Source organism: Fringilla coelebs (assembly GCF_963513975.1).
Source record: "Fringilla coelebs genome assembly, chromosome: 1".
NCBI lineage: Eukaryota > Metazoa > Chordata > Aves > Passeriformes > Fringillidae > Fringilla > Fringilla coelebs.
The window spans coordinates 43,187,221-43,211,854 of record NC_140028.1 but is presented as its reverse complement, the minus strand read 5'-3'; the positions used below and the strand labels follow the sequence as shown (position 1 = coordinate 43,211,854).

General features: G+C 39.5%; 1 protein-coding gene across 2 annotated transcripts in view; it reads left to right on the top strand.

Annotated features, from left to right (window-relative positions):
* The window catches only part of SPIDR (scaffold protein involved in DNA repair), a 195,697-nt gene that overhangs the window by 157,571 nt on the left and 13,492 nt on the right, over positions 1–24,634 (top strand). For both annotated transcript variants that reach the window (XM_084220353.1, XM_084220352.1), the window contains exons 11-14: positions 10,821–10,979; positions 20,135–20,222; positions 22,563–22,706; positions 22,801–22,860. In XM_084220353.1, the coding sequence (XP_084076479.1) occupies positions 10,821–10,979; positions 20,135–20,222; positions 22,563–22,706; positions 22,801–22,860 (451 nt within the window). The remainder of the gene's footprint in view (positions 1–10,820; positions 10,980–20,134; positions 20,223–22,562; positions 22,707–22,800; positions 22,861–24,634) is intronic.

Below are 24,634 nucleotides of genomic sequence, written 5' to 3'. Positions count from 1 at the left end.
CACAGCGTGAAATAAATCTCATTGAAATCAATGGAAAGGTATTAATTTGAGTGAGTTTTAGATAATGGCCCAAACCTACTTCTTATGTAAAAGTAATTAATAAAGCTTTGCTTGACCTGTGACTGAAAATGGGATTTCTCATTTTGCAAAGTTCAAATAAAAGCTTAAAATGGCAAATAAATTTATTTTTCATTTTCAAATTGGACCAACTGCTGCCATCCTCACCTCTCTTTCAGCAGGGCTTGTTGTGTCCATAATTTCTTATGTAAGAAATCCCAGTGTATCTGGGGAAAGTGCTCCTTCAGTAATACTTGTACATCATCCATGGGATAATAGCAGACTGGCAATTCCCCCCCGAATCCCTAACTTAAAGAGATAAGGGGAACAGCAAGGTGTAAGAAAGAAAGTGGCAAAGAGGTGATAGCAGAGAACACTTCCTCCTCGTCTTTGTCTCCTTCACCTTCCACATTTTCTTCCTGCTGTTGTGTCATCTCCCAAGGATCTGCAGTTGATTCACCTCTCATCCGCATTCCTTTCCAATGATCCATTCCCTCCTGAAGGAACGGGTGATGGTGGTCAACCAGCACAGGGTCAGACACCAGGGTCTTTTTTGGACATGGATTACAGCTGCACCCTAAATATTTTAGGTTTATTGCTTTCTTCTTCTAGGCCCAAGAGTTTCCCAGAAAGCAGAGACAGTAGGACCACCACATTCTTCTCCGGCTTCCCAAGAGAGGTTTTACCAAAATCTGTTGCCTCTTCCCTGCAGTCCTGCAGCCTGTACCCACCCTGCTCAGAGCTGCAGCACCTTGGTGCGAGTTGGATCCTTCATAGGCAGGGCTGTGGACTGTCCATCCATTTGGGGACAAATTTGGCAGGCCAAAGCCACGATCATGAGGGGACAACCACGCTTTTCTTGTGCTGGTGCAGCACTGGGAGCGTGGGGGTTAAATGACAGGGTGCGCCTGGAGCAAGATGAAGCGTTCAGCAGAAGTCCTGTCCTGCCAATACTGGCTCTTCCAGTCTTCCCTGGAGGCCATGGTGGGCTAAGTGGTGGATTGAGGGAATAGTCCTGAGGCTGCTCCTCTGGGGTTCTGGCCCCAGCCACTGATAGCTGCTTCCCCAGCTTGCCTCTCTTCTGCAATGGAAATAGCTCTGCTTTTTCCTGCTCTGTCACATTAGGGCTCACCAGAGTAAATTCAGCAACTGCTGCAAAAGATTTAAAAATAAACACAAACTAAATTAAGAACTCAAGGGGGGGAAAAAAACAAACAGGAAAAATATAAAAATTTTGCGTGTAAAATATTTCTTTTAAGAATCTGAAAATCAGACTTTCACTCACGTGAATTTACATTTTTGCACTTCATGACATCATTTGCACAGAAAACATAGGATCTCAAGAGCTTGCAAAATGAATAAAAATAAAACAGAAATATTTTTCTTCTCCTCTTACAGTTTTTTGAATCATGTATTTTTTTTTATTATTATAAATAGCTAAATCAATAAACTTTACTGACCAGGGATGTTAAGCACACTTTCATTGTTGACTTTCAGAACTATTTAAAGTCTTGAGTGCTAAAAATTAAAATTCCCTCTGGGAAATATTGGAGCTTTCAGTGGACTGGGTTGAAGTCCCCAATAAGAAGTAGTTAATAGGTAGACTGTGGTGACTCTAGCAAAACAACATAATCAATTCCAGCTGCTTTTCTGATTAATCACCCATGTTATTGGAAGTCAGAGACACCATGAATTTGCACAGTAAGCATATATTTTGAAAAGGAGGATAACAGTTTGTTACCTTAGTTGCAGCCAATTAGACTGATTCCTCTTTTTTCACCTCTCAGAGAAAACCTAGGACCAGCCACCCCCTGATCTCTACTCCCCAGGCACCCTGAGCTCCAGTGGCAAGGACAACAAATAGCCTGATATTTTTTTTTTTTTTTTTTTTTTGGTTTACCAGTTTTGCTTGTTGTTTTCAGAAACTGAATAGTTAAAAGGGATGAATAGAACATTCTGTTTGGGACTTCAGTTTTCCAAAATAAAATATGTAAGTGAGGGAAAGGTTTCATTCAGTTTTGGCATCGCTTTGTTAAGCCAGTTTAAGCCAAGAAAGATTGTTATTCCACAGTGTTTGCTGATAGTAGAAAGTTTACATATCAAACTGCTTTTTTTTTTTTTTGCTAGGGGAAAGAAAAAATCTGTATGAATTTAAGGGACTGATCTCTTATTTGCTTTGCAGAAGAGATTGTTCTGTTAACAACTCATCAAGAAAGAAAAAAAAAAAAGATAAACAGGATTAACTGTTTACTTTAAGTGAGCTGAAGTCGGGTTGTTTTTCCGAAGAAGAACACAATGTACTGTTGTATCTGGTTTCCAGAGTGGTGTTTATCATAATTCCTCCTGCAGTGGTTGGTAGAGTGCTGGGAAGGCTCTCCGCCCACTCGCAGCTCGCTCCCTTTCCCTCTCCCATTGAGGCCTCCGGCCAGGACTGCGAGATGGAGAGGGCTGTCCTGTGTGATCTTTACTGCCTGACACGGGCTGACATTGACCGAGAATGAAATAACAGGGGCCGTTTCCTAGAACTCTCAGCGGACTGCTGAGAACTGCTACCATAACTCCTGTAAACACACGGCGCGCACACAAACAGCTCCCGCTCCCTCATTTAGAAACACACCTAGCACAGGCAGCCACTAACACGGGCTAGAGGAAAACAGCAGGAGTGGAAAACACAGCCGGCAGGCCCTGGGAGAAGGCAGAAAATTGCCTTTCTGCTGGATAGGGAGCCCTGGCAAGCTGTGCACTTCTGCTTTTCTTCTTGGCTCTTTGCTCTGTCCTTGATTTTTGATGAATGTTATACTTTTCTGCTAGTTCAGTGGGATGATGTGGCACTGACACAGCAGAGTGTTTTATTTAATACAGCCACAGCTGTGTAAGAAATCCTGCAGGGTTGCTAAATTTCATTCACCTTTCACGTGCCATAGGAAATGCACGAGAAGTGCTATACTACCAAGAAAGCTATTTAGGATCATCTGTGCCTGCTGAAATGGGCAGAGGTTTTTTTTTTAATACTCACTGCATGCTGATTTTTTGTTTTTAAAATAAAATCTCCCAGAATCCCATTCATGGTTCTCTGTGGTTCAGAAGTAAATCTGGTGAATCCACAAACAATACAGTCTTGAAAGATAAGGGACCCCAGCACCGCTTCTGCTGTGATCTTTCTTCATTCCAGATGCTGTAAAGCCCTCACTGTGGGCTCTGCAGGGCAAGTTGAGAGTTCTCTGAGTCTTGGAGTGTGAAAGAAATGAGTTGGTACTGCAGGGACGCCTTTCCTCTCTAGATAGACACATAAATATATATAGCCTCCTCCCCTAACTCAAATGGCATCTAGCACACATAATAGGCTTTGTGGACCAGCCCTCCCAGATACAATCGTGTTATTCAGCTATTGCTTCCAGATCACTCTTTGAAGACAGCACTTCTATTCTGATTTTTACGTATAAGGAACTGAGGCGTGGAGGAAACACGGCGCAGCAAAGATGATGTGAAACGCTGCCAGAACCAGCAACTGAATGCTGATTTTCTTGGAAAGGAGGGTGCTGAGCACCTTGCAAGAAAAGATCTTTTTGGCAGCACCCCACCAACTGTTGGAATTCTTGGATGCCAAAACAATAATTACAAAGTCTCGAGATTAAAAAAATAAACAAAGAACCCCTCCTCAGATTCATAGATAAGTACTTGAAATGACTGGGTGGTAATTACTTGTTATATTTGGAACATAATCTTTCTATTGGACATCATCCATAAGAAAGACTTGCAGTTTTCAACTGAGCCTGTGAGTTTCTTAAATATACATTTTTACTCCTGATTAGTAAATTGTGACATGCAGGAAAATAATATTTTTTCTGAATTGTATACTGAAATAACCAAGGGGATGTGGTGGGATTCCATGCTGAAGTAATGGTACACTGAGGAGGGTGTGCATAATTATTTTTCTTACCAGCTACAATTAACAGCACAGCGAGTGAAACATGCTGGGGTGATCTGATGTGCTTGCTTTTTTGTCACCACTCAAAATTGGTTTTATTTGCATAACAAGCTGTATGGAATGGATCTTAGCAGAAGAACCATAAATTATGTCCTTTGGGGGGCTGAGATGCCGGGGGATCTGGAGGGAGGAAGGCCTTACTGCTCCATTGTGGCCTTTACATAAACTTTTAGGCAATACTTAGGAAGTTATTTTTCCTTAACTCTCTGTGTCTTCCAAACCAGCTATCACTATAAAAATTGACCTACATTGCATCATTACTTTGGATCTAAACTATGAATGTAGAACAACTTCAGTATTCATTTTTGAATCTGACATAAAGAGAGGCTATCTATGATACTGAAAATATTTTTCAAATGCAACTCTGTAACTGTTTGAAATTACAGCTTAGGCTCTATATCGTGTTTGAGTGAATGTCAGGAATGTCTTTTTATGGTTTTGAATGTTTTGTTTGCTTTTGAGAGAAATTCCATGTACGAATAAAACACACACATCAGCAGTTCCATTCCAAAGTGCACTTAGAGCCAGCGTCAGATGGAGAGTTTAAAAAGTTCACGTGGTGTCACGTGAAAACTTCATGTAAGAAATGGTTTTTGCAGGAAAAAGTTGTCACATGTGAAGCTGTGGTTGTCATGGCGAGTACAAAAAGCTGGCTTTCATGCTCCACCAGCTCCTGACAGGTTGCATGTAGCTCCCACCAGGCAGGTGGTGTTCCCTGTTTTGAGTGGGAACATTTGCAGCGCAGCCCTGCTCTCTACCAGCACACTGAGCATTGGAAAGGTAGCTCTGCTGACACCCTTGGCTCATGCAGGTCTCTTCCTACGCACAAAAGCTGTTTCCCACAGAAGTGCTGCTTCTTCAGGCCACAGGCAGAAAATAGTAGGTGGAAGGATTAACATGAATGAAGAAATGGAAAAAGCAATCAGCAGGCAGGGGATCAGGAAAGAGCTTGTGGAAGTGGTATTTGATTTTCCAGTTTGTGTTGAACTATGTGATGATTCAGGGAAGAGAATAAAAATAAGCAACAGTTATCTTATAACTTACACTCTCATTCCATTTTTTAACATATGTATAAAAATTGTCATGAAAGCAAGGAAAATCGAAAATGGGGGACTTGGTATAGTTACTGTAGCGAGTATTTGCAAGTGTGTTACAGAAATCCTCTGTCAGGAGCTGTCTGCAAAAATAAAAGTTTCCTTTCCTGAGACCGGAGAGGCCTCTGCAACATATTTTCTATTTGAGATGCTGAGATAAGACTAGGTCATTTCCCTGGTGATACTCCAATCACATGTGCAGTTTCCACCAAAACTTCTGCCAGGTCCAGCACTCCAGAACTGCCTTTTTCTTTCTTTCCTTCTGGGCCCTTCCACAGTTGCCAAATAAAAACATACATGATCACAAACTGTACTTTTCAGTAGTTTCAAACCTCCAGTTTTCAAAGCAAATTATCACCGTTTTCTTCATGTCAGTGCTTCAAACCAGAGCATCAGGCTGGGTCCTGAAAATGTCTGTACTTGGTCCAGGATTCTTCTACCAGCTTAACATTTCCCTTATGAACTGGAAACGATGGTGCTTGTGTTTTCCTCTGAGCCTTTGTGCCTCTGCAGCCTAGGCAGAGAAGGAGATGGTTACCATCATCATTAATTTGTATTTGTAGCATTCAGTCCATAGTTGTGTTCTGTAGAGCTTCACTCACTTTTTATTGACAGCAAATGGTATGGATTTTGAGCAGAAAACTCTAAATCTTGTGTCTCCCTGAAGAAGGCTACAGTGGGTACATTCTTCTCGAAAGGGAGCCTGAAGGAACTTATTATATGCTTTTAACAGGGAAATACTAGTGTTAAATAGGGATATAGAATATAGTATATAAATAATAGTGTGAAATTAAAGTAATATAATATAGATATGTAATAGTGTTAAATAGAGAAATGTTAGTGCTGAAAGGGGAAAGATGGACAGTTTTCCCTGTGCTCTGAGTTTGATTTTTCAATTACTACATGGGTATGGTGAATGCAAGGAGTTCATAAGGTAGGGATAGATTAAACCCAGCTAGGGTGGTGTCCTGCAGGTTACAATTTGAATGTGAGCCATATTAGCAGGAGTTAATCAGCTCCACCTTGAGACTTGACCAGACAAGTTGCTGGATTGGAGTTGTGTAGGTAGTGTTGTGCCTCTGGTGATGCAGGGAGAGGGGGTTTTGTTTGTGTGTGTTTATGTACGTGTGCTTTATGCCTCTGCTAGGACCGCACCTCACAGAGATAAGGAGTCCTTCTGACAAACAAAACAGCAGCAGCTGTCTCATGGATGGTGAAGATAAAGAATGAGCAAATATCAGAGCTAATACAAGTCAATTAGTTTTCAGGCATTTTCCCATTCCCCCCTTTCACTCCCAAAGAAAGAGCAACTAAGGAGGTCTGTGCAAAGTGCTGCAAAGGTGGTGCTGGTGTTGCCAGGTTGCCTGGCTGTCCTGCTCCTCATGCTGTACTGCTCAGCTTAGCTGTCATGGAGAGGAGCTGCTCTGGGCCACACAATTGCCCTCCTACCCAAGGTTAAAACAATTACTAGTTGGTTAAGATCTGCTCATGACAAATTTCTGCTGTTTGTTTTCCCAAGACTCAGTAAAGGCAGTGTCTGTGTAATCAGTCCGCTCTGGCCTCCCTGCACTCTCATCTCCTCTCCAGGCTGATCTTCCTGCTCTTATTCTTTTCCCCTAGCTGCTGAAGAGGCTGGAGGTGACCAAAAATGGAGAAGGTTTTCATCGCCCTTACCTCTCCAGAAAGTCAGATGCTTGATAAAAGGCAGCAGTATGGACAGAGATTATTTTTCATGCATAAAAACAAAAAACATATTAGTAAAAGAAGGGCTTACCCTTTACCCATGAAGAGTGACTAACTGGGAGAAGGGCATGGCATTAATCCTGTAATCCTCTCCAGATTTCTACTGGGAGACATTTTGTCCTAAAGATCAGCACAGTCATAGAAATAATGCAGAGCAATCAGTCTCATCTTCCTCCAGCCCCCATCCTTGCTTCTGGCTATTAGCAAATTAACAAAATCTTCCCAAGCTTTTGCATGAGACTTACTGTGTCATTACATTTAAAAAAAAAAAAAAAAAGCTAAACTCTGCCTCACTTCTTATCATTCCCTGTCTCATCCCCCTTTGCTATTACCAGTGTGTCATACTTCAGCTTTTCCTTAGTCTGCATCTCCTACATTTGTTCCTCTACTGGCTTTCCTGCTACCCCTCTCTCCAGGAGTGAGTTCTCTGCTGTTTTGCATTATATATTTCAGTTTCCAAACCCATATTTTAAGTTGAGGGTCTTACACAGGTTTGCATCCTGTTGTCCCAAAAATAAATTTATTTCCTCCCTGCACAAGCACCACTGATTAAATTGGAGATGTTGCCTGTCTTATTTTAACATTGTAGTACTATGCATGCTGACAATGCATTGGTAAAGGTATGTTTAACCTTATTAACTGATGCAAATCCAAATTTTATGAAAAAGAGGTATTTCCTATAGATGCGCACAAAACATAAATGCTGAATTCCTGCGGGGCAGATACTCGTTTTGGCTTTGCAGCTTGTGTCATAATTTTGATGTGGGTTTTCATCGTGGTAGTGAGGTTCAAAGCAGGGGAAAAAGTAATGGGACAAGCTGTTGGCTTTAATCACAGTTAGACTGCCTGCTAAAAATTAATTTGTGAGAACATTTGCTGTAATATGAGAGCAACTCTGCAACATGGGAAAATAACCCAAATGCACTGTTCTTGGAATAAAGTGAAATCAAGGGAAAAAAGAGTACTGGTAAGGGAGATAAGGCCCTGAATCAATAGGCTCTGACTGCAGCTGAACTACTGTCAGCAATGCTGACAGTCTGTACAAAATCCATAAGAACAGAACCGGTTCCAAAGAACAGGAGGGTAGTTCTCCAAGTGCATTGCTAAATCTGTTGTGGGGTACAGCTGATTTCATGAGAGTCATTCAGTGGGAAAATCAGTTGTCCCTCAAACACCTATAGCATTTCAAGGTTTTGCCATCGTGCATTGATACTGGCATTGATAAAGGCATGGGGAAGCAGGGAGAATGTGTTTGTGAACTTCTAATCATGGTGTTGATCTGGCATATTTCTCTTTCAGTCTGAAATTGGGCATCTGAAAGGTTATTAATGAAATTCTGACTTCCAAGTGAGTGAATACATGCATTTAATTTTAAATGCATGTTGCAGAGAAACTGTGAATACCTTCTGGACACCGTTAAGAGCAAGTGTAGTAAATAGAATGTCTGTCTGTGCTTGTGTACAAACCTGACAGAGCAAAGGCATTTGGAACCTGCTGCTCTGTGCTCCTTCGTGATGCCAGTAATCATGAATGTATTCCCAGTGTGATGGGAACATTACTGATAGAAGCCTCCAGTGGCACAGTTCTCTGCATTGAGCATGGCCATAAGGTGACCATTCTCCTGTCGTGTGACCTGAGATTCCTGTATGTGCTGCATACCTTGGACAGCTGGAGCGGGAGCTTCAAGGAAAACACATCCTTTTCTAGAAGCAGTACTCCATGCAAGTAGGGGTTTACTTTTAAAGAGTTGATTTTCAAGAAAGTCAGATGATGCTGCTGCTGCTGATGATGATTTGGCTGCAGTATTTTTTGGTCAGATGAGTTTCCTGCCCTAGCCATTTATGTGCCGCCACAAAGGAATGGAAATCTGTGGCCAGGGATGCGGGGAGTTGAGATTTCCATGTCTGACAGAAACCATCTCTTTGCTTGACTTAAAAGGACTTGGAAAATGCTCTTTTACTGACTGATGTCTTCAGCACCAACCAAGCTACTTTTATTTGGGCAATTAACATGTCCCAGAGGACTTAATATGACCCTGGTGCCAGCTAGTCTGAGACTTACTTGTGTTCAGTTATGTCTCACTAAAGATATGAGAAATTCCAGTGATCAGTTAAGAGACTGCTGAACTGATCTGATCTGATCTGAGACACTAACTCAGTTGGCCCTTCTTGCTCCGAGATACAGAGGCCTAATTTTTCACAATTAACAGTCAACATTTTGTTAACATAGGCAAAACTGTTTGGTTTGTTTTTCCGGTTCCCCTCAATCTGATTTTCAGAAATGTTCAGCGAATATGAACTCTAGTTTTCCAAACATAACAATATCATGGGGAGTTTCAGTCAAGTCAGTTAAAACTCAGGGGAGTTCTTAACTGTATTCAAAGTCCTAACAGGGAAAGCAGTAGGCAAACATAGTTCTTCTAGTTTGTTTTGGGTTTTTTTCTGATGATGACTGGGTTTGTATGGGACCTTTGTAGCTGGAGGTATGGGGAAAATACGGGAGTCTGTCCCCAGTCCTGTCTCTCCCTGCTCCTTACAATCAGCACCAGCATTTGAAAAAATGAGGACTTTTAGCTGGGCTTGCATAATTGCTGATGTCAGAAAGCCTTTGGGGTTGTATCTGATATCAAATGCAGCCTTCTTGAGTGTCTAAGCCGAAGTCAGGCACTTCATAATGAACAAGGAAAGTGTGATTAGTGCTCTTGCATGTGCCTACTTTTCCTTGTGAAGAAAAGACATGGATTTATTCAGTGTAGGAGCTCATTTTGTTTGAAATGTGTTTTATAAAGATACAATGGCTGCTGTTGAATGCTTTCAGGGTGTATGTACGTTACAGGATGTGTTCCAAAAGCAGTTGGAGTTGGCTTGCTGGGAACAATGGTGCCGCTCTGGGGAGGGTAGTTTTGGCATGTACCTTTGAAATGAACTGAATTCTGCTGCCTGGTGCACCCCTGAGTTTTATTTGGAAACAAAGATGTGTGTGCTACCCTCAAAGGTAATTTTTGTTTCCCTTTGAAAAGTTTCCATGCTTAACTGTCTCTTTCTGAGGCAATTAAAACCAATCTTGTAGACAGGGGCCTCCTTCCTCCAGCCCTGCATGATTCATGCTATCGTGGCTGCTCATCTCAGGTGCAGAATCTTGTGAAATGTGCTTTTGACTATCTAAATGTATGACATCCACTGATTTTGCCTTATCTCTTATGACAGTACTATCTTCTCAAAATGCCATCAAGTTGGTTAAGCAATACTTCCCAGCCCTACAGCCCCTACTTCCATAGATTTTAATCAAATTGTTTGTTTAGCAGGTTCTTTAATTGCCTTCTTAAAATAGTTCCTCTAGGCTTCATACCCAACTCTCAATATACTAATCTCCAGTTTTATGTTGTTTTGTATAGTTTTGTTCTTTAAAGAAAAATTGATGTTTCACTCTTTTTTGCATCCTGAGGACTCTTTTTAAAAAAAGAGTGTGGGAAAATGTAATGCTTGCTTTGCCAGTCTCGGTGATTATGACTTGTGAAATATGTTGCTTTGCTTACTTCTAAGTAGAATTTTTATATTTAAACACACACATATTCATGTTTCTGTTGTTGTTCTGTCTTTATTGTAGAATTCACCTCAAGTAAGACAAAACCTCAACTTTCTTCTTTTTTAAGTACACAAGCCACATAGTGAATAGCAGTAAATTAACCTAATCCCCGGTGCAAGCCTTGTACTCTTTGTTTCAGTCATGCTTCTCTGCTTCATGGCCCTGTTATGTCCTGAAAATGTACATGAGAAAACCTTTAAAGATGTTGGGTTTGTTTATTGATACATTACTTGATAGAAATCCTGCAGATACTGCAAAGGATAAGCCCTGAAGCTTGTAATATTGATTTCAGAACTTTGCTCACTGGTTTGTTATGAGCAGATGCCAGTGAGTAATGGAGGAATGTTTTGCAGGTTATGCCTCCTTGTCCAGGATGCCTATGGCATGTTCAGTGAAGTGCAGCTGCAGTCCCTGAGTTCCACAGATGACATTGAGCAGTACTGCAGGAGATGGGAAGGAAAATCTTGCTGCTTAGCTGGAATGAAGATTTTGCAGAGAACTACAAGAGGAAGGTGAGAACAATTAATGGAAGAACATAGTGCTTGCTGTGGCAGACAAAGATGGTCTGCCTTTTTGTTTATTTCTGTGACCAGCATTCTTTGGAGCAACTAAACCTGGCTTTGTTCAATCAAATGTCCTCATTGCCACTTCTGGGGCGTCCAGCTGTGCTTGAGCCAACTGTTCTCCAAAATGAGCCTCAATAAGCTAATGCACAAATACACACTTAGCAGAGTAAGGAATTTTTGTGTGCAATATTCCATGAAATATGAGTGTTTTCTTCCTCTTCAGTAGATTCAGAGACTTATAAACATTAGTTCATCTCCCTTTCATTGCAGAACTTTTTACTGCACCAAGTTTTCTACAGTGCAGCCCAGTATGGCTTGAACTTTCAAGCACAGACTTTCCTTTAGTATATTAGACATTAATTCTGTTAAGTCTGTATGATTTTAGAACCACAGTTTAAGTTTCTTAAAAAGAAATTCTTGCACCATTCTTATTTTGGAATAAGAATGTCAATAGCTTTTATAGAAAAATTCCCCCAGGTAAGTAACAAATTGACTTATGGTCAGTCTCAGACTTTGCTTATTCTGTGATTCCTCTTACAGTCTTCAAATAAAATATCTTTAGTCAAGAAAAAAAATTAAATAGATCGATTATCTTACAGAGTATCTTTCTAAGGAGAGTGATACAATGTTCTCATGGGGACCTATATAAATATAATTAGATTGGTTCAGTTCTCAACATAATTTATTCGTACAAGCATCCGATCTAGATAAGCCTTTGCTGTTAGAATGGCTATGGTATTTCTGCTGACACTTTTTTTCCTGTTGAAAAATGCTGTTTCATCAAAACCAGAATGTTTCATGGAAACATTATCTATTTTGGAGACAGCTTTGTTGGGAAGATTTTTTTCAGGTCCAGAGGGAGTGAATATTCTTTCTCTTATTCTCATTTCATGAAAACTTTGAGAAAGTCTCATTTTTGTTTCATATTGGAACAAAAACAAATTTCAAAGCTTTGAAATGTTTAGTAAAATGGAATTGTTGTTTTCCAGCCAGCCCTATTCAGTATGCTTTTCTTTTTATGTACTTGCAGTGTTAATTTTCAGAGCCTTTGGATTTCAAGCCTACTTGCATTTTTATGGATCTTTAATAACAAACACGTCTTCTTATTTAATTATTTTGTTGGCTTTTTTTTTTTTCAAGTTACATTTTTTCCAAACAAATTAAATAATGGCTTTGGAATTCTGGAGACAAATGAAGTTTTACAACTGGCTGCTGGTGCTTCCAGTACTCTGCCTAACTAATAAGAGACAGACTTTTTCTAATGTAAATTCCGTTTCAAAGCAGCAGTAACTTACTTCTGGCTATTCTGAGGACGTTCAGAAGACACACTGCTGAAAATGCTGGTGGTTCAGCTGGAGCTGTGCTGGTGGTAACCCTGCTAGGGAACATTAAAAGAAAATGGGTACAGTGTAGCTTCGGGGACAGTGCAGCGGTTAAAACGTGATTTCATTGTACGAGATGGGTGGGTGGGGGAATTGTTCAGGGATTTATTTTTTTCTTAATTGTTTAAGCCTAAGTTCTGCTTTGTAACTTTTTATTATTTTTAAGTGTTTGGGACACATTCTAGGTGTGATGGAAACCACAGTAAAGCCATAGCTGAAATGAATACGAGGGAGTACTTACTCTCAGAGAGCATAATTAAGCTGTAGAACTCATTGCCACTGGATAAATGGATTTCCAGAGGCACTGGTGTATCCAAGCACGATGGGTTATGCCTGTGAGTGCCCAACCTTGGCTTGCAGCACATGAGTGAGTAAGAACTATGTGGTCTGCCCTGCAAGAAAGACTGCTGCCTTTTTTTTTTTTGAGAACACCAATTACTTTTTGGAGGGAGAGGGCTTTGAAACTGTTCGTTTCCTGGAGTCTGACAGTGGCTTTTAAAGTAGATAAAAGGGAAGAAAATGTAGGAAATACAAGGGAAAAGTAATGACTTTTTTCGTGTGTGCCTTTGAAGCACATGATCTGGAGAAAGCCAGGAATGGCTAATAAGATCCCATATGTTCATGTTGTCATATGGATTGTAATCAGAGACAGAGTGTTTCCTTAGTCCCTCTGTGAGACAGAGGACATTTGCTAATAGATACAAGAGCTTCTCAAGAGTTTTGCACCAATAGACCACTGTTACTGTTCAAAAAATTTTCCGGGCCGTCATCCATCCTCAAATATTTAATTTGAAGTATTATTTGATATCATTCCAGTAAATGCAATTTTAAAATCACTGTTGTAAGCTGAAGTTTCATTTCAAGGGCTAAATACCTATAAGCCTACGATTAAGGGTTTTTTACACCCAGGGGAAACCCAGCTGAACATATTACTTGATCTTTGGAATGGACCTGTACTGTCAAGGAGTGCTAAGGAAACTAAACACATTTCTTCTTTGATAAGAAAACACTTGTGTTCCAAGAGAAAAGTGGGATAACATCTTACACAACCATGCCCTGTCTTGACAGAGATCAGCTCCGTGAAAAATTGGAATGATGAGGTAACCTTACATTGAGATAAACACTTAAAGTTGAATACTGGTTTTCAATAAGCTTTGACAAGTAGTGGGGTCTTGCAGAGGTCGTTTGAAGGTCTTCTACTGACTTAGGTGCTTTTCAGAGCCAGACCCTGACCCCACATAAAGCATACTCCCCTAAACCATCCCTGCGAGAAATCCTTCCCTTGGCAGTGCAGGAGAGGAAGTGCTGTTTCCCTTTGCAGCCCAGTTTCTGGCAATCCTGTAAGACAGAGGGACATGGCTGAGTCATGGCAGGGCTGCTTGTTCAGTGCCTGATTTCCAGCAGTGCTTCTACTCTGTTTGTGAGGCTGCTGGGTAAAGTAGGAAGCACTAGTGTGGCAACTGACTGAGCTTGTGTGGTTCAGTATCTGTTTCCTGACAGCTTTTTTCTTCACCCTCTCCTCCATACTTGTCACCTAGCCTTTCCTACAACTATTCCTTGGACTGCATACTTAGAATCAGCAAAAAAGAAGAAAAAGAGTACAGTGGTTTAAAGGGAGAAGACTGAAAAATATTCATTGAAAGGCTGCTGCTGGTGTTGTTTCCTTAGAGGCTCTTGTTCTCACCCTCACCCTCCCACAACCTCGTGTGTCAGTCTTAAATTCAGTCCCTTGAGGAAGAGGAAGTGAGATTTTGGGGGTGTGCTGCTAGAGGCAGGAATGCTGGTTAAGAATCCATATGCAGCACATGCACACCCCCCCTCCCTGGTTTTTAATAGGTCCCAGGCATGTTTCAGGTATGTCAGGTATAACCAGGAACTCAATGAATGCAATTAGATGCAGGGGCTGAGCACTCACTGAAATGCCTCAGGAGTAAATAACCTGTAAATTGTCATAGTTCCTGCTTCCTACTGGAAATTAATTTCAATGATCTGAGCTAATCTTTGAGGTTAGACACCTGTCTTTATCGACAAAAAAATACTGATTTTTTTTAGCCCTTCCTGGAGTTTCACACAGAATAATAATTTGGATTTTGACAATTTGGGTCTTTTCACCTGATTTTCCTACCATTGAGCTGTTTTACTGCTGAGTATAGCAGATGTACCTGCTTCTTCTCTTTTTGCTTTCTTATGTGTTAGAAATATGAAGAGTTTCTCTGCAGCAGAACAGAAAGATAACAGCAATTTAAAAATGGAGGGGGGAGGAAGAACACAGCGTGTCAGTACAAATTCTGTCCCTAAATTGAAAAAATGGTTAATAATCTTCAAAAGAGGAGGCAACTGCTGCATGTAGAATGCTAAAATCTCCACTGGTGTTGGATAGGCTAAAACTCTTTGAAGGATACATCAACTCATAAGCTTTGACTTTTGAGCCAACATTTAATTCATGGCAGGCTGTATTATCTGTTGCATTTTCCTCTGCAGTAAACAGGCTCTGAATATTGAGCTCATCAACCAGTGTTATGTTTTTCTGAGAAATTTCTGCATTTTCAAATAAAGCTGGCTTCTGTTGTTTGTCATTTTAAACTTTCAAATGTTAGGCACTGAAATGTGAAGTCTCCCTGTATGTTTGTAGTGGTCACTATTGTGCTTGAGGGTTTTCATTCTTTTCTATTTTTTTTTCCCTTTTTATTTGAATCACACACTTCTCTGACCTCAATTTCTCTCATTTTTTCCCCTTTACTCTTCACTTTATACTTTCTCTTCATTTTGTTTTGCCCTAAGAAGAGAGGACCACTGCTAACTACTGTACAAGTAAGTGTTACAACTGCTAGACATTGACAGGAAATGTAATAGTAAGAACTCTCCACAGAGCAAGGAGGTCATAACTTCCTTCCTTTGGTTTTCCCTCCTCCAAAAAGACTGCCATCTACAAGATCCACCCATGCTCTGAGTTCTGAGGTCCTGAAACGTTTCAGAAATTTCTGTGGTTAAAAGTTGAGTTTCATTTAAAGCATAATTTCAGTAATCGCCGTGAAGTTTTGAATATATGTATTATTTTTATATTAATTTCTATGGCTGCTTTTGTGTCAGAAATGAAGTTTTTTATTTCCTATTCTTTAATAAACATGGACTGCTGCTTGTATCTTAGTGCTTGTGTCATTAATCTATTCAGTAATCAGCATTGGAGAATAACATAGGCATATCCATATTGAATCAAAAGTACTTTTATGTTATCATTTGAGTGATTTCATGTAGTATGTGTAATCTCTAATATACTGTAGAAAATTGAATTACTAAAGTATGTAAATAATTCAACTATATGATTCCCTATATCTAAACAAAATCTGGGGCAAAAAGAGCTCAGCAGCCCTTCCTCCCTGTTTGTATTTTGACAAAGATGCTGGTTTAGTAGGCTCAGATTTTTACTTTGTGATTTTGCTGCTTTAATTACTCAAGGCTAAGAAAATGTGGTGTTGCATAGTTTGTGCACTGCAAGTCTTAGTAGGTCAGGGAGGGAGGGAGGGAGGGAGCCTACAGTGTCAGCTTTGTATTTGGATTGCTTGTCCCTTGACAGTTGAAGTTTTTGCAGTCTAGGTGATTATTAAGGAATTTCTTCGTTTTGCACAGAGGGCTAGAAATTGCTTTGAGTTCTTAATAATTGAGACTGACACTGCCAAAGAAAACTGGTTTGGTTTAGAGAAAAAGTTTAAGAAGTGGGAGAGGAGGAAGCAGAGAAGTTCCAAGTCCTCAGAGCAGAGCTGTGGAAGACGTTGAAAGAGAATCCTAGCATCTTTCTGCTCCTTGCTGCAAACCTTACATTGTGCTCCTTTTTTCCCTGTTTATGCCTTCTTTTCTCTGATATTGCTGATATTTTCTCCCTCTAGTATTTTCCCCTTAAGCCTGTTATGGTTATTAAAGTTGAAAAATCCCCCAAACTATAAGCTGTGTGTTAAAAGTTGGATCAGGCATGGCAGACACAAAGTTCTTGGACAAGAACTGTAGCTGAAACTTCATGCTTTTGAGAGAAATAAGCAAAATCTTCTTATTAGGTTATGAAATAAGTTGTCAGGTCAGAATCAATGAAATGCAGTTTTGAAAGATCAGAGTTGTTTGGCTTTTGAAACAGCTTGTAGTATGAAATAAATGGAATTTCCACAGGATCAGAGATGTTCTCATAGTGTAAATACTGGTGTATCAGTCATGTATTTAGCCTGTTTAACAGTATTATCTCTTTAAAATTCTCTGCCTGATGTCTGGGTACCCAGGAGGCAGTTTGCATTTATGGATACAGAGAAAAGATATACTGAAATTTAGCAAGGAAAGGTTAAGAGAGATGTCTTTTGAGGACATTGACAAGTAAAAATAATTAAGGACACAAAAAAACCCAATTTTGCTTATTATATACACACACATATATAAAATTGTATGCACACACATATAAAAAATCTGATTATATATATAAGCAAAGCTTGAAGATGTGAGTTTATAGAAGAGAGGCATACCTATACCTACCTGTCACAAGTCCAAATTTCTGTGGAAACCTTTACTCTAACACTCCACTGGAGTTACTGGTAGTCTTACTGTGTTGGTGTTAAACAGTGGAAATATACATATTTGGGATGGGACAAAATTTGTGTTACCAAACACAAAGTTGAGCCTGGCATGGGAAGTAGAGATCTGAGTCTGTCATTTAGAACCTCATAGGTGATTTTGTCCTTTTCCTGCTATAGATTCAATCTTTTTTTCCAAAGTTATAGAGTACTACAATAGAGCCATAGTCTCTGAAGTAAAAGAAAAAAAAAGTTATTCAAAATACTTTACATTTCATTTTTCTTTTTGATCCTTGAGCCTGTTTCTTCTCACTTCTTATTCTGCTTTTCCTTTCTTAGAAGTCTGTCCTTTTGTGATATTTTTTTTTCTCCAAAGTAACTAGTAATTACACTCACTGAGCAAAATTTAAACATTTTTATTTTGTCTTGTGTATCCAGAGAGGCTCCATATGCACATGGGAGCTAACCATGCCCCTTTGCTGTAGCACAGAGCCAGCTGTTCATCTCTTGTCCTGACTCTATAGCTGAAGAAGGCTACACATATTGAATAAACTGCACCCATTGTTCAAATCAGATTGAAGTGGAGTTTGAGTGTTACTTGGCCAGTGAAGGGAATTAATTTTATTCTTTCTGTGAGGATAATGATCTTCTGCAGAGGAGGACACAATGTCTTTGTCATTTCTGCACTGTCAGTGGCCCCACTTCATTCTCCCTTCTGCTAAGTTGAAGCCTGTAAGTGTGAAGAGGGAGTTAACTTTCCTGTGGATCTATAAGTGGGTGGAGCAAGCAGGGAGCTCCCCACCAGGGACACTGACTGATGGAGTGAGAGTCCCAGGAGAGAACATCCCAGCTCACAGACAAGGATGGCAGCAGGATGTGATTTGGAATTTGCTAATCCTTTGGTTTGTCTCTGCCCTTGGCCTGACTGATGTCAAAGAAATGATGGGGCCAAGATGTTCAGGAGCCTTGCCCCACCCAGCACTGATCCTCTGCCTGCTTGCAAACAAATCCTGTCAGTTACTATTGATGGAGTGCTCCTAGTTCAAGCAGTAGATGGCCTTCTCCAAAAGGGCACAAAGAAGAGAATTAAATATACCACATGTGGTAGATATTCTGACACAGATAGCGAGTTAGGAGTGAGCTAAAGAAGGAAGGACAACTTCATGTCCTTTGTGAACACTTTAAAATGCAAATGCAGGATCAATCTGTGTGAACATGCAGCAAACAGCATGGCTTTGTTGCTCTAAATAGATAAATGTGCAATCTCTGTGCAGTTTGTGGTGTGTTCCTCTCTGTGCTCCGACCTTGTGCTGTGGGTCGTGTGAGCAAGGCCATTTATGGAACCTGAGTTGGACAGGAGGCTCTGCTCTTGTTTTGCAGCTTTCCTTTTTCATCTCCCAGCTAGCAAGACCAGTTGGTTCCTCTGGGCATTGGCCTTCCTTGTGTCAGGTATCATTCTGTACAATACAAACCAGAAAATCTTGTCCCAGTCAAGGATTCAAGAAGTGGTCAGTTTGCTGGAAAGTATCTTTAGTACCTCGGGAATATTGCTTTGTGTGCTGTAATGACATCACTGTTAAAAAACAAAACCAAACAAAAAACCCAAACTAAAATTAGAAAACCTCCAAACACCAAAACTACCCCAGTCTCTCTCCTTTCACAGACTTGGGGATGATTCTTTGTAAATCAGGAAGTCCATTTCTGTAAAAAAGCAGCACTTTTGTGTCTCTAGTATTTTTGTTCATGTGGAGAACACAACTACAGGTAGCAATGTCTTTTTATTCTGTCAGCTTGTTACCTGAATTGTGAGCCTCGAGTTGTATTCACAAAGATTTCCTCTGAGATTTTCAGCCATAAAGCTTCTTGCAAAGGCATCACTGTTAACACTGAATCACAGGCAGTGAAAAAAAACATGCTGAGAATCTCACAGTAGACACCCAAAATCTAAGGATCCAGAGAAGGACTAAGGAAATGCAGAAATAAATAAGTTTAAGCAGAAGTGAGCTAAAAGCAGAACTTTAAAAGGAAAGTTTCCATGACCCCTTGAAGAGAAGCAGCATATTGCAACGTGCTTCAGCCCTGTAAACAGGGTGTGTGGTTTCCTCCTAAACAGTTGGGTTTAGAAGCTAATATTACTTTTAACAAGTCTTGGACTTCATTTTTTAGAGTTGTTTCAGAAATAGTGGTTTTCATAATTGGAGGAACAGACAACTTGGAGGCAGTGGGGGGGTTAAAATCCAGATCTCTGTGCTTCAACTCACAGAACAGAGAACTGGGACAAGATAAGTCAGAGCTTTAACTCAGAAATGTATTTCTCTTCAAGTTAGCTCTCTCTTGCTATTTCCCCTGCCTCAGCTACTCCTGTCTGTCCAGCAAAGATCTTCCATCAACTCTCAAGGCAGCCACTGAACTGCTGCAAAGTCCAGCTTGGTTTACTAAAGAGTGGTCAACATCTTACCTTAATGTGATGGACTGTTAATTTTATGTTTGTTTTTTTAATCAAAAGTGTGAAACTTGCAAAGTAATAAATGAAAACCATAACTGAGTGAGCAGCTGTGTAGGAAGGGGATTGTTCTCTGCACATGGTGCTTAGCAAAATCTTGCCTGTTGTTTCTCTATATCTGATAATTGCTGGCTTTCCTGAAAGCAGTTACAATCAGCTGTCAACAACAACAAAAAACCCAGCAAAAAGCACACACACACGGCTACCCCCCCAAAAAAAAAAACCCGTAGAAATGAAGTTGTTAGAAGCAAAACTTTTTAACAGTTAAATAGCCAAAAACGCTACTTTTAAAAGAAGTTGTGCTACTTTTACAAGAAGTTGTTTTAAAAGCTACTTTAAAAAGAAGTTGTGCTGATACCTGTGTCTTTCCCAAGCTGCCATTTACCCCTGAATTCTGTCGTGTAGCAAGCTGTTTGTGGCAAAGGATTAAACATGACTTGCTTGTCACTAGATGTGATACATCCCTTGCCTCCCTCTCCAGCCGGCAGCAGAAGCCATGGAAATGTAACTAGACCAAATCAAAACCAGCTTCCAGAAAACAAATATGATTTTAAGTTGTTTTCATAATCATGCAATGGTTTAGATTACATTTCTTAATGAATCTTTTTAATATAATGTGTGGCACTGGGAAACATTTTAAACCTGATTTTATTGGTCTCTTTGAAGGGCATTAGGACTGTTTAGTCTGATAGACAGTCTGTGGCCTCCAGTAGTGCCTGTAAAAGTTCCTGGACAAAGTCAAGACTCTGAAATGGTAAGTTTTATTATTATGGATATGAATTTTTTCACTCACAGATAGTATTTTTGGTGGTGGTAAATCATGTTTACCTTGGGAATCAATTCTCTCTCCCTCTTTTTACCTACCAAGTTTTGTTTTACTGATTCTGACAACGTCCCAGGCTAACCTGAAGCCCTCTGGATTAGCAGCATCTTTCCAAAATGATGCAATTAGCCCCTTATTAATCCTCTGGAGCTAGAATGGTAAGATGTCCAGACAAATTCTTCCTCTCTCTCCTTGCAGGAGTAAAGAGGTACTAGGTATCATGGAGCCTGCTGAGAAATCTGTATACAAGGTTGTTAACTCATTCTTTAAAACCACTTTTCAGCCTTAGGTTTGAAAGCACTTTTCTGAAGATTAACTTCTTCTGCACTCTGTGAAGACAGAGTGCTGGAATCAGGTCTCTTACTAGTTAGGATATCTCTGACTGATACTTGTTTCATGTGAGGTCAGAAAGATGAACATAGAAGTAATTTCTAAAGATAATTGAATATTTCTGTGATTTTAGGGGATGGGAAAGTACAGAATAGGATTTAAAGTATGCTATTATATATTTGCAAAGCTGAAATCACATCTGTAATTTTACTCCAGTTAGCTTTTGTCTTTAAAAAGGTGTTCTGTCACAGCAAATAATTTTGGTAATACCAGACCAGAGGTTGGGCTTTCTTGATGTTCTTGTATAGGCTGTTCTTTGGGAAGAAGTTAGTGGTAGTAAGAATTTGTTTAGACCAAAGGAGTCAATATGGGGGAAAAAAAAGAGAGAGCTGGAAATAAGCAAGTTTCAAAACCAGGGAATATTGAAGATGGATATTACTGGTTATTTCTAAAGTCCAAGAATCTTTCCTCTGCAATGTAGCGTGTTCTTTGTGTTGTCCAGGGGTTTATACTGAAGAACAAAAAGATCAGACCTCAGTCAAAAATAAAATTGAGACTGAAACTGAGTGAAATATCTATGCTCTCTTTGACTCTTCCTTTCATCGAAATATTTTGGAAGTCTCAGAGGAATGGATGGGTTTGTGCATTAAAATTATGTGGGCAACAGAATGGGAATATCTATGGCTGAGGCAAAGCTCTTAAATGTCATTTAGTGTTGTTATGACCGTTGCTATTTCTTCATTTTTTCTGTTTATTAGCAATTTAAAAATGGAGGAAACTTGCCATAATCGTGTAATTTACATTTCTGCCATCGGTTTGAAACAGAAATTAATTCCACACAGAACCACAGCTTGCATTCTGATGCTCCAGGTTTTTGGCTGGGTGGGCTCTTTCAGTTGAGATACCTTTTTCTTGATACAAGCAGTATAGTTTTATGCACAGTTCTGTGGAAGCAGTTTTATACATCAGTACATAAATAATATTGCCAGCATGATGATAATGTTGTTGGGAAGGGACCTGTGGAACGGATTTCTTTGGAGCTGGATGTACATTCAAATACCTTCTTTAATGCTGTCAGAGGCAAACAGAGTTTGGGTATCTGCTTCCTTTGCTTTTGTTTTTCTTTAAGCAGATTCTTTTTAATGGGTGGGCAACTGTCTTTAATATATTCATATTTCTTCTATTAAATTAAATGTTTTATTAACAACAAACGTTGCTGAAAGAGTATTTTACCATATTTGCAATAAAAATTATCTTCTAGCATTGTCTTTTCTTTTCTGAGAAGTCTTTCCAGCTTGGGACCTCTGTAAGTGGTGATTGATAAAGTTGTTACGTCATGGTACTTTTTAAGGGGAAAAGAAAAATCTGGCATACCACAAAGAGAGCAGTTCTTGCAGCTCTTGCATTCCTGTTCTTCATTATCTCCTTGTGCTGTCCTGGATTTAATTTGGCAGCTTTAAAAGTTCGGCAGCTGTTTACTATCACAAAAACCCACCCACATGCAAAAGTCCCCAAATCTCAGAAAATCAGAAAAGCTATGGATGTTAAAAAAAAAAAGAAAAGAAAAAAATAAAAGAAGAATAATACTAATCTACACACTCCTACCATGTAGTAAAGATACACAACACAACAAAAAGCACCTTGAAATAGTCACGGTGTTTGCCAAGTGTGCCAAGTTATGAGTTGTTTTTGTGATGAGGGTCAATGTTAGATTATGGAAAGAATTATACACACAAGCTGATTTCACTTATAACTTGTGACTGTTGGTTTATTAACTCATCTTCTACATCAGAGTCCTTGTTATTAACCATATAATTTTGTTTCCCCATCCATCTTAAGATGTAAATTGTTTTGTTCATCTTGCCTATTATTGTAAAACTTGACTGGCTAAATTAAAGTGCGTTTTTTATGGTCACATTTCTTTTTCTTATTTTTTCATAGATGACAACTAATCTTCCTCCTCCCAGCTTCTGTTACATTCTTACTGTTCAGTCTGGTGAAATACATGTGGAAGTGGATGAGGAAGAACAGATTTCTAATTTGTACCAGCCACCAGCTGTTCATGGTCTAAAGGAAATTCTTCGGGTAATCTGCTTTACAAATCAGATAACAAATACTTTTTACCACTGGATTTCTGTTATCACAGTTGTCTCATTCCCTATTTTTGTGCTCTCTTCAGATTGATGGTTGTAACAAGCGGTGTAGCTTCTGGGCCCAAGTGCTCTATCGAAGGCTGCAGGTAATCTTTTTATTTAGTAATGAATTCAACGTAAAATCAGCATCATGTTTATGTGAAGAAGATTCATCTTGCATTGGGGTAACCCTTATGCCAGGATTATCTTGAAGACTTGTATGGGCAGAATTATCCCCATGTCTAAAATGCTTGTGAAAGGAAAAATGAACTGCCTCATGAGTTTCAGTGCCACTCAGTCTAGAAAGGTAATTATTCCTAAATAAATTGCTATCTAACCAGAGATGATACTGCATCCTGGAGAGAGAGCTCACAGGAAGTTAGCTGAGGCTCAATTTATAGCTGAATGCTATCCTTAGGAACGTAGCAAGAAGCTCCCAGTCAGTTGGGTGTTGGGGGATAGAGTGGAACAGATGATGGTTATATAAAAATACAGTTTTGCTCTTTCCATGCAAATGTGTGGGTGATTTTCATTGACTTCCATAGAAGCCCCTCAGGCAAATTTGGCTTTTATGGTCCAGTAAGTAGTAAAAGGGAGGAACTCTTAGGTAAATACATCTGCCATCCATACTGTGCCGGAAAGCTTACAATTATGTTTTATTTGTTTCTGAATGATGCTACGATGTTCTTTCAAAATGTTGCAAGCTCCCTTAGTAGTTAAAGGAATTTTTTTGTTGCTGATTTATTTATTTTTTCCTGGCGACTGGATACTCAGTACAGCCAGCACTGAATTCTAGCAGAGAATAATTTGCAATTGTCCATCAGCTCCGCAAGAAACAAAGTGTGAATCAAAGCATATGAACCAAAGACAAAGAAATTCCAGAACGGCCAGCAAAATAGCTGGAGATGCTTCCCACAAGTTTGAGACATAAATTTAATTTAGGTCTTGCCCTTTTGCTTCAAAAGCCAATGAATTATGATTTAGTTTTAGGCAGGGAGTACTTTTAACTACTGAGATGAGGGGTATCTCTTGTGTTTTCTCCGTGCTAATTGAGGATGTGACAGAGCATTTGCAAAGATGGAATGAGGGCTAGCTGGATGGGATCTTTACTGTGCCAGCAGAAAGATGGACGCTTACGTGCGTAAATTCCTATTTCCAAGAAACCTCTTCTAGTGAAAAATGCAATAAAATTGCAGACTAGGGGCATCCTAGCCAAACATTTTTGAATTCAGGAATGTCTCCATCTGAAATTCTGATGCGTGTTATCAGTATTCTTATGTAAAAGCACTTCATCACTGAATTAGAGAAAAGACGAAGCATGAAGGAACAGATGTGATTTTGAAGAATGAAATCTTGAGAAGCAGAAATAAAGGTCTATACGTTTTTGTCTTGCTCCTAGGAGGTTTATTAGTTCTTTTTTTAATGGCTATTCACTTGCTGAACTGTAAGCACTAAATTTTTATAAGTGAACAACATGAGTGCTCATAATTTTTTAAAGTAACGATGGAAAAGCAATAGAAGATATTCTTCATATGTTTAACTTTCGGGACAACTGCTCGAGGAATGTCAAGGTATTTACCTGCTGCTGGTGTATCACTTGCCTAGTCCTCCCAGAAGATCAAGAACAGCAGCTTGTTTCCTGCAGCTGCCTTTGCCAAGAGGATGTACTCTTCACATGCAAAATCACCAAGTTGTAATAAGAGAGGAAGGGACAAAGATTTGGTTTGTTTTGCTTGCAGATTTATTATTAAATAATCTGCTATGTGAGCTAATTCAGATGTACCTTAAAAAATAGTATTTACTCTCTGTAGCTACAGTATTAAGTGCTTAAATTAATATTACTTAATTTGTGTGAAGGAGGAATGGAAATACGCTCTTTTT